At 55.9% G+C, this 12,324-nt stretch overlaps 1 protein-coding gene across 3 annotated transcripts; it reads left to right on the top strand.

The window, feature by feature from the left end:
• The first annotated feature begins 309 nt into the window (after positions 1-309).
• Positions 310-12,141, top strand: lrch1 (leucine-rich repeats and calponin homology (CH) domain containing 1). 3 transcript variants are annotated; one of them, XM_049729176.2, is made up of 18 exons: positions 310-2,518; positions 5,555-5,699; positions 5,764-5,890; positions 5,984-6,089; positions 6,425-6,561; positions 6,701-6,816; positions 6,954-7,041; positions 7,111-7,216; positions 7,295-7,371; positions 7,503-7,582; positions 7,646-7,723; positions 7,797-7,874; positions 7,948-7,990; positions 8,077-8,146; positions 8,469-8,851; positions 8,942-9,079; positions 9,153-9,230; positions 10,063-10,815. In XM_049729176.2, the coding sequence occupies exons 1-18, from the start codon at positions 2,293-2,295 to the stop codon at positions 10,321-10,323; spliced, it is 2,337 nt and encodes a 778-aa protein (XP_049585133.1). In that variant the 5' UTR covers positions 310-2,292; the 3' UTR covers positions 10,324-10,815. The 3 variants fall into 3 exon arrangements, with proteins under 3 accessions (XP_049585133.1, XP_049585134.1, XP_049585135.1); XM_049729177.2 differs by having other exon boundaries at positions 713-2,518; positions 8,742-8,851; XM_049729178.2 differs by lacking the exon at positions 10,063-10,815 and adding an exon at positions 11,630-12,141 and having other exon boundaries at positions 847-2,518; positions 8,742-8,851.
• The last annotated feature ends 183 nt before the right edge of the window (positions 12,142-12,324 follow it).

Here is a 12,324-nt window from a genome sequence, read left to right on the forward strand (position 1 = left end):
CTCATCCCGGACGGACCGACGGACGGACGGACGGACACATGGCGGGGCTGACCGTCAGGTAAGCGCTAATCAAAAGCATTCCCTGACAGCGCTTTCGTCCGAGTGAGCGAGCGAGCGAGCCTTGGCCTCGGATTGAGCCGCCGTCCTCCCAAAGGGAAACGTCTCAAAAGGCACAAGGCTGGCGGCCACAAACAAGATGTTCTTTCTGATGCATTTTTCACGCAGGCAGGCAGGCAGGCAGGCATTTTTCAAATGAGGACCACGCTCCTTTCCAAAGTCAGCCCGGCAGGCTCCCGGCCGAGCCACCCCATCGCCACGGACGGACGGATGGGACGAGCAGCAACGGATGGCCCAAAGTTGCGAGGGGCTCGAGCCTCGGGCGGGGCCGCATAAATCAAAGAAGCCCAGTCCCGAGCCTGCGCGAGCAGCAGATGTGGACGAGATCAAGCCGCGGCGTAATCAAATCCTCCCCGTTGGAGCCGGCCGCAGCCATTAGCATAAATTGTCGGCCGGGCCTGATTAAAGGCCTTGTCACAGTCCATCGGGCCGTCCGTTGTCGAGCCGCCTGCCTGCCCGCCCCACTGGGGGTGGGGGACACGTGAGAAGCCGGCCCAGGAAGACGCCCAGCGGCTGGGCCGGGCCGGGCCAGGCCGGGCCGGGCCGCCGATTGATCAATTGCTTTGCCTTTTCTCCGAGCGAGCCGTGCGACTTGGATAGCACGCACTTAACGATTAAGTTCACCAAATTGCTCTTCGCTCACCCATGCACGAACAATTCGAAAAGAAAAGTGCGGCCAGCGTGAATCTACAAGTACGCCTTTGAATTGAATTCCGTCTCGTCAGTTTAGGCGGGCCAACTCGGACCGTCGCCCACCTGGGGCGCGTGGGGCATTTAACAAAGCCGCAAAAGTGTCTTTTTTTACACGTCTAAAACGTTGTGTCAACACAAACGTAAAACGTGTTTATGACTCATCTCGGAGTTGATCAAAAGCGGGACTGACGTCGGCGCATTTCGTTTGGCTTCGCGCTCCCATCAAACGTTGTGTCAAGCGGTGATTCGACAGACGGACGCGGCGCGGCGTCCCGTTAAAAACAATTGCCCGAACATTAAGCGTCCGGCTAACGAGTCGTTGTTACACGGCCCGTTTGGCAGCTTTATTTGTTGACGTTTGAACAATTACGCACGCCGTGATAAGTGTGGGCCTCGTAAAAGGCCAAAAGTGAAGCAAACTGTTGTTTGTCAGCATGGCGCTTGCAACGAACCACTCACGTCATTTCCAGTCCCTTCGCCAGTCCGCTTGTTTACTGCCCTTACTTTACGGCGCTGTATGATTGGGTGCGTTAGATAGGTGTCGAGAGTGACGTGTGTGTAAAAAAATTTAAAAAAAACATCAATATATTCCAGGCAGCGCCGCCTTGAATGCTAAGCAGGCGTCGGGGTCAAAGGTGAAAAGTCTTGACAGGAAGCAGTGCGCATGAACGAGCGCGTCCGCCATCGCAAAGGTGCCAGCTCTTGTTTGGACGGCACATTGTTGCCGAACCCAAGGGGAACAATTGTTTCTCTTTCGCAACTTTAGAAGCCGGACGATAGCGGCAAACGGCCACTTTTGTTGGAGGGAGCAAGTTGTGTGCGTGCGTGCGTGCGTGCGTGCGCGCGTGCGGGAGCAAAACGAAACGTAGGTATTGGCTGACATCTAGTGGACGAGCCGAGGACAGCAGAGCAACCGGAGCAACAACTGGCAGGAAGTGGCGGGCGGGCGAGTCCACGCACCAGCTGACATGCTTGGTTTGGGTCGGTGCGGTCAGCAGGATATGACCCCGCCCCTACCGCAAAAATTCTGTTGTCCCTTTTTGTCTGTGTGTGGTGTCACCACAAGTGGAACGAGAAGCATGGAAAAACCTAGCGTGAGCGAAACGCTTCAGACAACACGCAGTTCACGCACGCACAGCCACCGAACACGTAACGCAGCTTGCATCCACCAGATGTCGCCGTCGGTCAAGTCCCCCCAATCCCCCTCGTAAGGCGCATGCGTGGTTCGCTCACGTCCACATTTTCCCAAGTAAGCCTTGAGTGGACGAGGCACTTCCGCTCGTTGTATTTTGAAAGGGCGCCGAGCGGACGTGTCGCGGATGTTTTCTTTTGGCCGTTGAGTTTGATGCCGCTCGCACAGCATCGACGAGGCAGGAAGCGGAGCGACGAGCGGAGCGACGAGCGGACCGCTACCGACGGCCAAGCAGCGGCGGCAGCAGCGGCAGCAGCAGCAGCAGCAGCAGCAGCAGCAGCAGCAGCAGCATGGCGACGCCAGGAGCGGAGCCCCTGGTCGGCCAGCCGGTGGCATCGCCGCCGCCGCCCGGCCACATCGGCGCCAACGGCGGGGCCGCGCCGCCCAACAGCCGCGGCTTGGAGCGAGCTCTGGAGGAGGCGACGCTCAGCGGCGCGCTCAACCTCAGTGCCAGGAAACTCAAGGAGTTCCCGCGGACGGCGGCCGGAGTCGACCTGAGCGATACGGTGGAAGCAGGTGAGTGAGTGAGTGAGTGAGTGAGTGAGTGAGTGAGTGAGTGAGTGAGTGAGTGGGCGTGGGAGGGCTGTCAATGGCGTGTGCCTTCTCGCGGTATCCCCCCCCCCCCACACACACACACACACACACACATCCATCCATCCATCCATCCTCACTCGTGTCTTCCTGTGTGTGACGGCTGCCAACATCCACGGGGACGCGCGGGCGGTCAACCTGGGAGGTCTGTGTCGTCACAAAGACGCGTCAGGCTCCCTCCCTCCCGCCCACCGCAAAATGTTTTGTCAACAGGGGATGTGGGCGGAGCTTGATGTCTCCTCTCTAACAAAGGCAACTTTTTCCTTTCCTATTTGATGGCTTGTGCGAGCTAGATTGCAATTGACGGCCGGCCGGCCGGCCCTTCAGGTAACCCTGCTTCCAAAAGCACACGATGCTGTGTTTTCAATAGCAGTCGTTCATTTGCCCTGTTCATGTCTTGCAATCATTTCCAAAGGTCAGGAAGAGCCAAACATCAATCGCATTTGATGCCTGTGAAATGACAATGACAGCGCCGCTGAGCTCTTTTTCGAACCGTCCTGCCCATGTTACGTAAGACTGAGCGAGCGAGTCCTAATAACGGATACTATTTTAGAAAAGCGTACGGAGGTTGGTGATGAAGCCAAGTGGGGGACATTTGAGGTGTGTTCTTCAGACGGATGGCTGCAACGCACGCAAAGCCTGAGGTGGGGCCTGAGGCCCAAGCTAAGAAACAGCAGCAGGCAAAGCTAACATTGGCGCCTGCATTAGCATTATTTTTGTCTATGCGGAGGCGGCAAATCTTTGGCTGGGGAGAGGCGCTAAGCAGTCCTCTGGCCTGCTAGCTCGCCGGCCGGCCGACCGGAAGCTAGCCCCCGAGCGAGCCGCGGGAAGTGGGCCCACCCCGGCCGGCTCATTGTTTTCCGGAGGCCATCTTTTCCTCCGCCGGAAGCTGAGAAACAGCCGGCTCCAGCTTGAAAGTCTTGAGACCATTGCGAGGGCAAACGGGTTAGAGTGCGCCAAAAGCAGAGAGCAACGCCGGGGCCCGAAGGAGCCGCTCGGCCGGCCGCGCAGGTTTGCTTGCCGCACGGCCGACCGCGCAGGTTTGCTTGCCGCGCGATTGCGTCGCTCAGGCAAATAAATCCTCATCGTTTGATTTCCAATATGGCGTCGTTTTGGGGGAGAGGATGTCATCCTCGGCCGTTTGCTTTGTGAGGTATGAAAGGCTTGCCTTGGCTTTGAGCGTGACCATTTTGCTTCATAAAATGAGTGTTGTGCCTTTTCTTAGCAATGGAAGCGGATTTGGAGCCCATTTGAAAAGTTTAGCTCTGAAATGGCATTGAGTGTTGTTGCTTTTTTTTAAATGTAATTCCAATGAGTCTCCCCAGGTACATTTGTGGCCAAATATGCCCGGTGCAAATCTGCAAAGGGGAAAAAAGAATGGCCAGCGCGCCGCCGCCGCCGCCACCGACGTCCGTTTCAAGTGAGATCTATTTTTGGATGCGACGCATCTCATTAGACGCTCGCCGCCAGATTGGGCCGGCCAGACCCAAAGACGTGAAGGCGGCGGCGGCGTCTGCGACTCGCCGCCGTCCGTCTCCCCTTTTAAAGTGGCGCGGCCAAAATCAAGGCCGCGCGTGCGCTGTCAGACTTTGTCTGGAGGCTCAGGCAAACGCGCCGTAAAAAGCGGCAGAGCGAGATTAGCAGAGGGACAGGGCCGCCTCCAAATTTCATCTTGCTCTCTTGAACAATCTTCCGGCTCAATTGGCTAAATATTTCGGTGATCGCATCCACACTTGATGCTGATGCAGCTAATGTATCACACAAGCACATACGGCGCACACAACCCCCCGTGACCCACATTTTCCTCAGCCTTCAGCAACCTCGTGTGTGTGTGTGTGTGTGTGTGTGTGTGTGTGTGTGTGTGTTTTGACATGTCTGGTTCCCAGCGGCCCCCCCCCACCCCCCCCCCCCCCCTTCCCTTTTCTACTTAATCCTGTCAATTTCTTGGTGGCCTTTTTCATGGTGTCTTTTATAGCACAAGCTAAGAGCACTAACAAGCTGGTCGCCCCCAAAATGAGAACAAAGACGTAGCGACTGCAAACCGTCTCCCCGGCCGGCCGGTGCTCTGGTTTCTCCTCGTCCTACTTTTTCAAAAGCCTGGCAGGCAGGCGGGCGCTAAAGTGGGACGGATGAGGAATGACGGCAGGCGCGCTTCTCCCGCAAACAGCAAAGAGCCCAACCCGCGGTGACATCACGTCCGCAAATGTTGAATTTCGGCTCTCGAGACGGACGGGCAAGTTTGGCGTCGGCACATCTTGCGCGTCTTTGATGTTGCGTCGGTGGCAACTGTGCCGACACATTTTCACATCTATGTATAGAAATTGGAGCGAGTGCAACTATGTGTTTGCACGGGCGGGCAGCACTAGCACCGACCCACGCTCTCCCCGCCGCTCATGCGAGTGGGCTCACTCGGGTCACGTGACCCTCAGCGCTACTCCGCTGCGGCCTCCAAACGTTACCGCGTGTTCTAAAGATACACTTGGAGGTCTGCGTGCGTGCGTGCGCGCTGTTTGAGTGTGCACAAATGATTTTGCTCTCAACATGAAAGAAATGTGAAAGTGTCAACTATTTTGGAGAAAAAAAAATAGATTTTCTCCAATGTGTTTTGCAATAATATATTTGGAAATATTTGCCAACGATTGTCTTGAAAGACAAAAAAATGGAATTCCGGACAACAGCAGAGGTGGAGTGGAGAACGACAGACAGCAAGGCGCAGTCGTGTTGTTGTCACGCTTTTGCCCGACCGACCGACCGACCGACCGACTCTGTTATTATAGGGGAGGAGTCTTGCCGTTTTCCTCAGGATGCAGCTGCCTCTCTCTCTCTCTCTCTCTCACACACACACACACACACACACGCCGACCTTGCAGAATTTCTGCGTGAAATCCGCTGTTTTCTGGAGTGCTGCAGCATTTGTATGGCCCGTTACAAGCGTGCGTGTTTGCGTTATTGTGCGTCCAGATTTGTCCAAGAACCGTCTGTCGGACGTGCCCTCGGAAGTGTGCCACCTGGTGGCCTTGGAGAGCCTCAACTTGTACCACAACTGCATCAGAAGCATCCCGGACGGCGTCATCAGCCTGCACTCGCTCACCTGGCTCAACCTCAGGTCTGCAAAATATGGCCGGCGGCCTCATTCCAGTCGCCAATGACGGGTTGGTTTGTCCTTTCAGTCGCAACCAGCTGAGCTCGTTACCGGCCTGCTTGTGCACTCTGCCGCTCCGAGTCCTCAACGCCAGCAACAATAAACTGGTCAGCCTGCCCGAGAGCGTCGGACAACTGCGTCGCCTCATGGAGCTGGTGAGGGAGCGACCGTACATACTCTGGACGACTCCTCCGTCGCAGCAAAGGAAAAGTTTTTGAAAAGGCGCTTTTGTCTCCCCCGACCGACAGGACATTAGTTGTAACGAGCTGACGACCCTACCGCGACACATCGGACGTCTTCGGGCCTTACGGGAGCTCAACGTACGACGGAATCTGCTCTGCGTCCTTCCGGAAGGTCGGTCGCTCGCTCCGCCCGCCCGGATGCTGCGCTTCCGCTAACCATCCTAACACCTCGCGCGTTAATAGCGTTGTCCCACGAAGGCTCGGGCGGACCGGCGCGAGCTCTCGTCTTAAAGCCCACAACGGACGACCGTTGCAATGCTAACATTTGCAGTGACACGCTAACTGTCGCTATGCTAGCGTACGGCAGGATCGAAACCTGAGTCTGGAGATGCCGGGGTTTTTATCTTGTGCCTTGCGGTCGAATGCTATGCTAACAATTGATGTTAGCGTGTAGCATGCTTTAGTTTATGTTAGCAACACAGAGGCTAACGGCGCCATTTTGTACAGACCTGGCCGACCTTCCTCTGGTCAAGTTGGACTTCTCGTGCAACAAGGTGTCGACCATTCCGCTGAGCTACCGCAAAATGGTGCGGCTGCAGGCCCTGCGCCTGGAGAACAACCCGCTGCAGAGCCCGCCGGCACAGGTAGCGCCATTGTTCCCCGGGGCTCCAAATTCTACATACGACATCAAAAGTTCTGTTTTGCTCTGTGCAATTTTTAAGAGGCAAAAAACGTCATTTGGGGTGAACCTTCTGACAGGACGACATGTCCCCCTCCCCTCAGATCTGTCTCAAGGGCAAAGTTCACATCTTCAAGTATCTCAGCACAGAAGCGTGTCGCAGCGACAAGATGGCCGACGCGCTCTACCTGCCCGTCATGGAGCGCCTCAGCCTGATGCGGTGAGTCGGGCGGGCGGGCGGGCGGGCGGGCGGCGAGCGTTCCCGTAAAACAAAAAAGCCAGTCTGATGCAAAAGTCATCAGGTTAGCGGTGGCCAGAGAGTGGGAGAAAGGAGCTTCATTTGCCTTTCATGTGCAGCGGGGAGGACTCGGAGCAGCAAAGGAAGCAAGACAGCGACTCGGGAGTGGACAGCGACGTCGGAGACAAGAGGCTGTCGGCAACCGAGGTCTGCTGGTCGCGCCGCCGGCCGCTCTTTTCTTTCTGCTTGTGCGAGCGCGTGTGCATATTTTGGCAGCCGTCGGACGAAGACACGCTGAGTCTCAACGTGCCCATGAGCCACATCACCGAGGAGGACGGACTCAGCAAGGACGACTCCAGCGAACACATCAGCTCCCTGACGGGTACGCCCGTGCGCCATTCGGCCCGGCCCAACCGCTTGCTTTTTTGCCCCCTTCTTGGAACGTCTTGTGTCCGTGCAGATCCCAGCTCGGAGGCGGCACGTCTAACGGAGGAGAGCCCCAGCGAGCGGCCGCCCAGCGAGCCGTTGTACGGCAAGGTGACTCGGCCATGACAAGCACTTCATGACTTTGATAAACACCGAGGAAACGATTGTTACGTGACGTCACGATATTACGTCCGACGTGGCCACAAGGCGTCATATTGGACAAATGTGGCTGTGGCTTTCAGGGCCGGACAGCGGCGGCGGCGCCAGACTCGGACGAGCCGCTGAGGATCGACGAAGACTTTCACTGGACGTCAGAGCACGAGTGAGAGAAACTTGCTTAGCCAGATGTCCGTTTTGACAATACGGATGATGAATACGGTTGCAGGTCAAAGGTGACGGGGGACGACTCGGATGTGATCGGCCAGCTGAAGGAGGCCGCGGAGCTTGTGCGGAATCCCGGCAGGTGGGCATCCTCGTCCCGCCCTGCCCCTCCCACCCCGAGCTCTTTGCCGACGTGTGCCGCGTGTGCGCCTCAGAATCAACCTGGAGCAGGAGGAGCTGTGCGGCGTGCGACTGTACCCGGTGGAAAGGCTCACGGCGGACCCCTCCGTCAAGTAAGTCAGCCCGGTGAACCCTGTGATGATGAATTGGGCTGACACTAGCGGGCCTTTTTGTTTCCCCCCTCAGCGGGCAGGACAGCGACGACGAAGGCGGCGGCGGCGCGCCAAAGGTATGACTTTAGTCCCAGAAAGAAATCAGTGACCAATGGTGAACGTCCGCTGAATGTACTGCTCTTGTCTTTTCTTCCAACCGTAGCGACTGAACCGGTCTCCGAGCAGAATTCCCACAATGCCGGCTGCGCCCTTTGGACTCAAACCTCGCTCAGGTGAGTTGTAAAGCTGAACGCCATGCCAAATCAAATGATCGCGCCATCCGAGTGTTTTGACGGTCTTTGTATCAAATTTGTCAGTCTGAGCTAACTGTGCTAATTGCCAGCTTGAGTTGACTTGCGCAGATCCGTAGCGCTTATGTGGGGCCCGCTGAGCATGTGACGTGTGGCTAACCGCTAATGTCAGGCTAACGTGGCTCTTTGCTTTTTTTTTTTTTTTTTTGTTTTTGTTTTTTTTGTTTCTCTGTGCCGTCTGGTGTTGTGGCCTCCCGTTTTGCCATCTTCCCATTTATTTGCAATGATCCCCGCATGCTGGCAGCCCCCTCCTCGCTGGCCTGCTCGCCCCCTCTCTCCCCCACCCGTCTCTCGCAGGCCCCGCCCCTCTGCGGAACTTGTAGCCGCGGAAAGGGAGGCGCGCCCCAGTGCGGTAGGTCCGGACCCGGTTGGCGTCCCGACCGGAAGGCTCCGCCGGCCCGGGCGCCTTCCCAGTTTGCAAAGCAGCCGGCGGCGGGAGCGAATGACTGGCTCGCTCTAAATTCAAAAGTTCCTCCCTCTTCTTCTACTTCTCTGTCCACTCGGCCTTGTTGTTCAGTGTTCCTACGCAGCCATAAGAGTGTGGAGTGTGTGGACCCGCAGTTCACCATGAGGAGGAAGATGGAGCAGCTGAGGGAAGAACTGGAGCTGATGGAACAGCTCCGAGACGTAAGCAGCCGTCCTGCCTCACTCAGTGTGAGCGGCGGCGGCGGGCGAGCTTTTTGTATTTGACGCTCGCCTTCCCTCTACCGGCCGCAGAGTATCGAGAGCCGGCTGAAGGTGGTGCTTCCCGATGACCTGGGCTCGTCGCTGATGGACGGCGTGGTGCTTTGCCACCTGGCCAATTACATTCGCCCGCGCTCTGTGGCCAGCATCCACGTGCCCTCGCCCGCCGTGGTAGGCCCCGCCCCCTTCGCCCGCCCGCCCGCTGCGGAACGCCTCGACCGAGCTGTCCTTTCCTTTGCCGCAGCCCAAACTCAGCATGGCAAAGTGTCGCCGCAACGTGGAGAACTTCCTGGACGCCTGTCGGAAGATGGGCGTGCCCGAGGTGAGCTTACCAAACAAACACGGTCCTGGCGGGAAGGTCGAGGCTTCGCATCCTCTGTCCCGGTTTAGGGACTCGAACCCGGCAGCGCTCGGCCTTCCTCGCAGGATGTTACCCTCGTGTCGTGCGTGCGTGCGTGCGTGCGTGCGTGCGTGGCTGCTTCATCCATCCGAGCAACAACTTCCTGTTTGTGCTCACTTTTTTTCTTTTTTGTTTTCTTTTTGTTTACCCTTGAACGTAAGCTCAGTAGCACAAGTGCTGCATTAGCATTGCTAGCTTTAAATGCTGCTGTCAAGCATCTGCACCTGCTCCGTCGCCAACTGCTGCGCTTATTATATGTGCCGCTAAACTGCTGAGGACAAGCTAACGGTGCTAACGCGTGTGGAGCTTGCTTGCTTGCTAACTGCCTGGCGGTTAGCCACACGCTACACCACTGGCATGACTGTTGTCCTCCTAGCCGGCGTGCTCGCTGGCTCCAAACGGTCTTGCTAACTTCCTGCTAGCTGGCTTCAAAGCACCCATGCTAACAGACTGCTAGCTTGCGCAGGCTAGAAGCTCCCCGCCCGCGCTAACACACGCACGGCCGGCCCGCTTTTCCTCGCCGGTCGCATCGGGACGAGGAAGAGTCGGACGTCCTCCTCCTCCCGCTCCCGGTCAGCATCCATCCCCGCTGGTCGCCGTGGTTACCGACTCTCTCTCCTTGCTCACTTTTTTTAATCTCTTACCTCTTTTTTCTCTTTTCGCTGTCCGCCTGGATTTCCCACCTTTTTGTTGTGGTGGTGGTGGTCTTTGTTTCTTCCCCGTCCGTCCCGCTATTCTTCTCTTGGGTGGCCAGTCTTCTCTGTGCTCCGCGTACGACATCATCCAATGCCGCCTGCCGCCCCTGTGCGCCACGGTCAGGACGCTGGTGGGCGGGAAGCGCTCGGAGGCCGTCCGACCTCTGAACAAAAAAGCGGCGGCGCCGGATTCGGTCTCTGCGACCACTCAGACCCCGCCCCCGGCCTGGCGGTGGTGGGACCTGATTGGCTGCAGCCTTGTCCACCTCTTCTGCCTGCTGCTGCTTTTTGCCGTCTACCTTTGGAGCGAGCTGACGTAACGGCAGCGATGGCCGGGTTTTGGCACAATGGCAACCTGAAAGGAGCCCTAATGTCAGGCTTCCGACGTCAAGCAAAAGCGCTCGCTCGCTCGCTTGCGCAGGTCCAAATGTAACGCTAACGCTAGCCTCATTGTTAGCATTGGCCGTTTAGCATTCCTTTTGAGTGTCTTCTGACTTTTGTATGGTTTTGAAACTTGAGCCACACAATGGCGATTTAGCACAATCCCGCCAGAAGGTCTTAAAAGTCTTTCCTTGTATCGCGCTTTTGCAACAGCCTAAGCCAAGCACTTGACACAACTTAGCACATAGTTAGAAGAGAACATCCCATCACGGCAACTGTACGACTCGTTTGAAGCGATGAAAGCCAAGCCAAGCCAAGCCAAGCCGTACGGAAGAAGCGCTCCTCCGTTTGAAAAATGTCCATTTTGTGCTGTGTTGTGCCCTTCAAAACTGTCAACTGGTGTTTGTAACAAAGAACCCATATTTACCTAACGTTGAATTGTGATGTGTGGTTCATCTTTTGTCAAAGGTGCTGCGCTCGCCCGTTACGCAGCGTAGCCGCCCGCTGACGTCACGCCCGGAGGCGGAGTGGCCAATGTTGTTCCGATTGCAAAGCTCAAGTTCCCACTTTCAATCCAAAAAGTAGCCGCTTGAAGATGACCAAAATCCAATTTTGAAAAGCAAAGTAGCCTCAATACCAGTTTGAACACCCCCAAATGAATCGAACGGTCGACCAATTGGAATCGGAAAGGAAGAGGAAAAAAAAAAAAATCCAAGTTCCACCTCCTAAACTGCTCCAACATAGGTCTGAAAACAGTTTCACCCGGCTGGCCGGCTCCAGCCTCCCTGTGCGGAGTTTGCGGCTTTTCCAAAACATGCATGGTAGGTGGTTGGTTGTGCTGCCATCGGCTGGCGACCCCCGCCTACTCTGCCCAAACCCGGCTGGGCTGGGCTGGGCTGGGCTGGGCTGAGGATAAAGCACTCGGTCGGGATGACCCAAACAAGGGATTGCCAGAAACCATTGCGTTGACTCTTTCTATACAGTAGGCGGCAGTATGCTTCAAAGAGAATTGAGCATGTGTTAAGAATGGTGTTCGAGCAAGACACCAAGTCATTCTTGAGCGGAAAGTAGCTTCGACCATCAGATACATTGGGGTAGGCTTTGGGACTCGGGTTTGGAACTAAGGTTGGGCTTTCCAATGAGGGCTTTGAACTCGTATCAGGATTTCAAATCAGGCTTTTGCTTTGAGGTCAGCATTTGAAACGAGGATGAGGCTTTCAAATTGTTTACCCTTCATTTTTGCAGGACAAGCTGTGCCTGCCGCAGCACATCCTGGAGGAGAAAGGCCTTCTCAAGGTCTGCGCCATGGTGCAGGCCTTGCTGGAGCAGAAGGTGGCCGCACCGGGAGCGGAACCGCGTGCTTGACGATGACGCCCGCCACCAAGCGGAACCTTTCTTGAGCCCGCCGGCGGCATTGCCAGCTACCCCAGAGGCAAACTTTGGGGGACAAGGCTGTTTTTCCAGGACTGAAATTGAACTGGATAACGCCACATTGGTGTACATTGAAGATGACCACCTATTTTTGCCAAGTCTATTTTTATCATCATTGTGTGGATTTTTGCAAGGACGTTTGTAGCACCTCTGTAAACTCCCTTTTTTTCTTGGCCCAGAAGAGCAAACGAGCTAACAATGGCGGCAAGCTTGGAGCGAAACGTGCGCCGGCCAGGACGAGTGGGCAACCTTCCAAATATTTGGCTGCAGCTTTAGGATTGATTTGCTACATTAGCAGAAAATAAAAGCTGACTATCAAATGTTAAGTGTGCTAAATGTCACGGATTGATGTCGAGTACGTTTTTTGTGACTTCCCAGGTGGCGCTAGTGAGCCAGTTGAAAATCGCTTGGGACAGCAACAAAGGACACTCTGATGAAGGTGGAAGTACAAGCTGAAACATGTCAGGTAATTCAACCTAAATACCTTGTTGGTGATGAAAAACCACTTC

The sequence above is a fragment of the Syngnathus scovelli genome, chromosome 8 (genome assembly GCF_024217435.2).
Source record: "Syngnathus scovelli strain Florida chromosome 8, RoL_Ssco_1.2, whole genome shotgun sequence".
Taxonomy (NCBI): Eukaryota; Metazoa; Chordata; class Actinopteri; order Syngnathiformes; family Syngnathidae; genus Syngnathus; species Syngnathus scovelli.

Excerpts from the sequence above, each read along its gene's own strand:
- lrch1 (XM_049729176.2), top strand. The coding sequence starts at position 2,293 with ATGGCGACGCCAGGAGCGGAGCCCCTGGTCGGCCAGCCGGTGGCATCG. Across the intron at positions 6,090-6,424 it reads GCTCTGCGTCCTTCCGGAAG|ACCTGGCCGACCTTCCTCTG; the intron begins GTCGGTCGCTCG and ends CATTTTGTACAG. Across the intron at positions 7,875-7,947 it reads ACGGCGGACCCCTCCGTCAA|CGGGCAGGACAGCGACGACG; the intron begins GTAAGTCAGCCC and ends TTCCCCCCTCAG.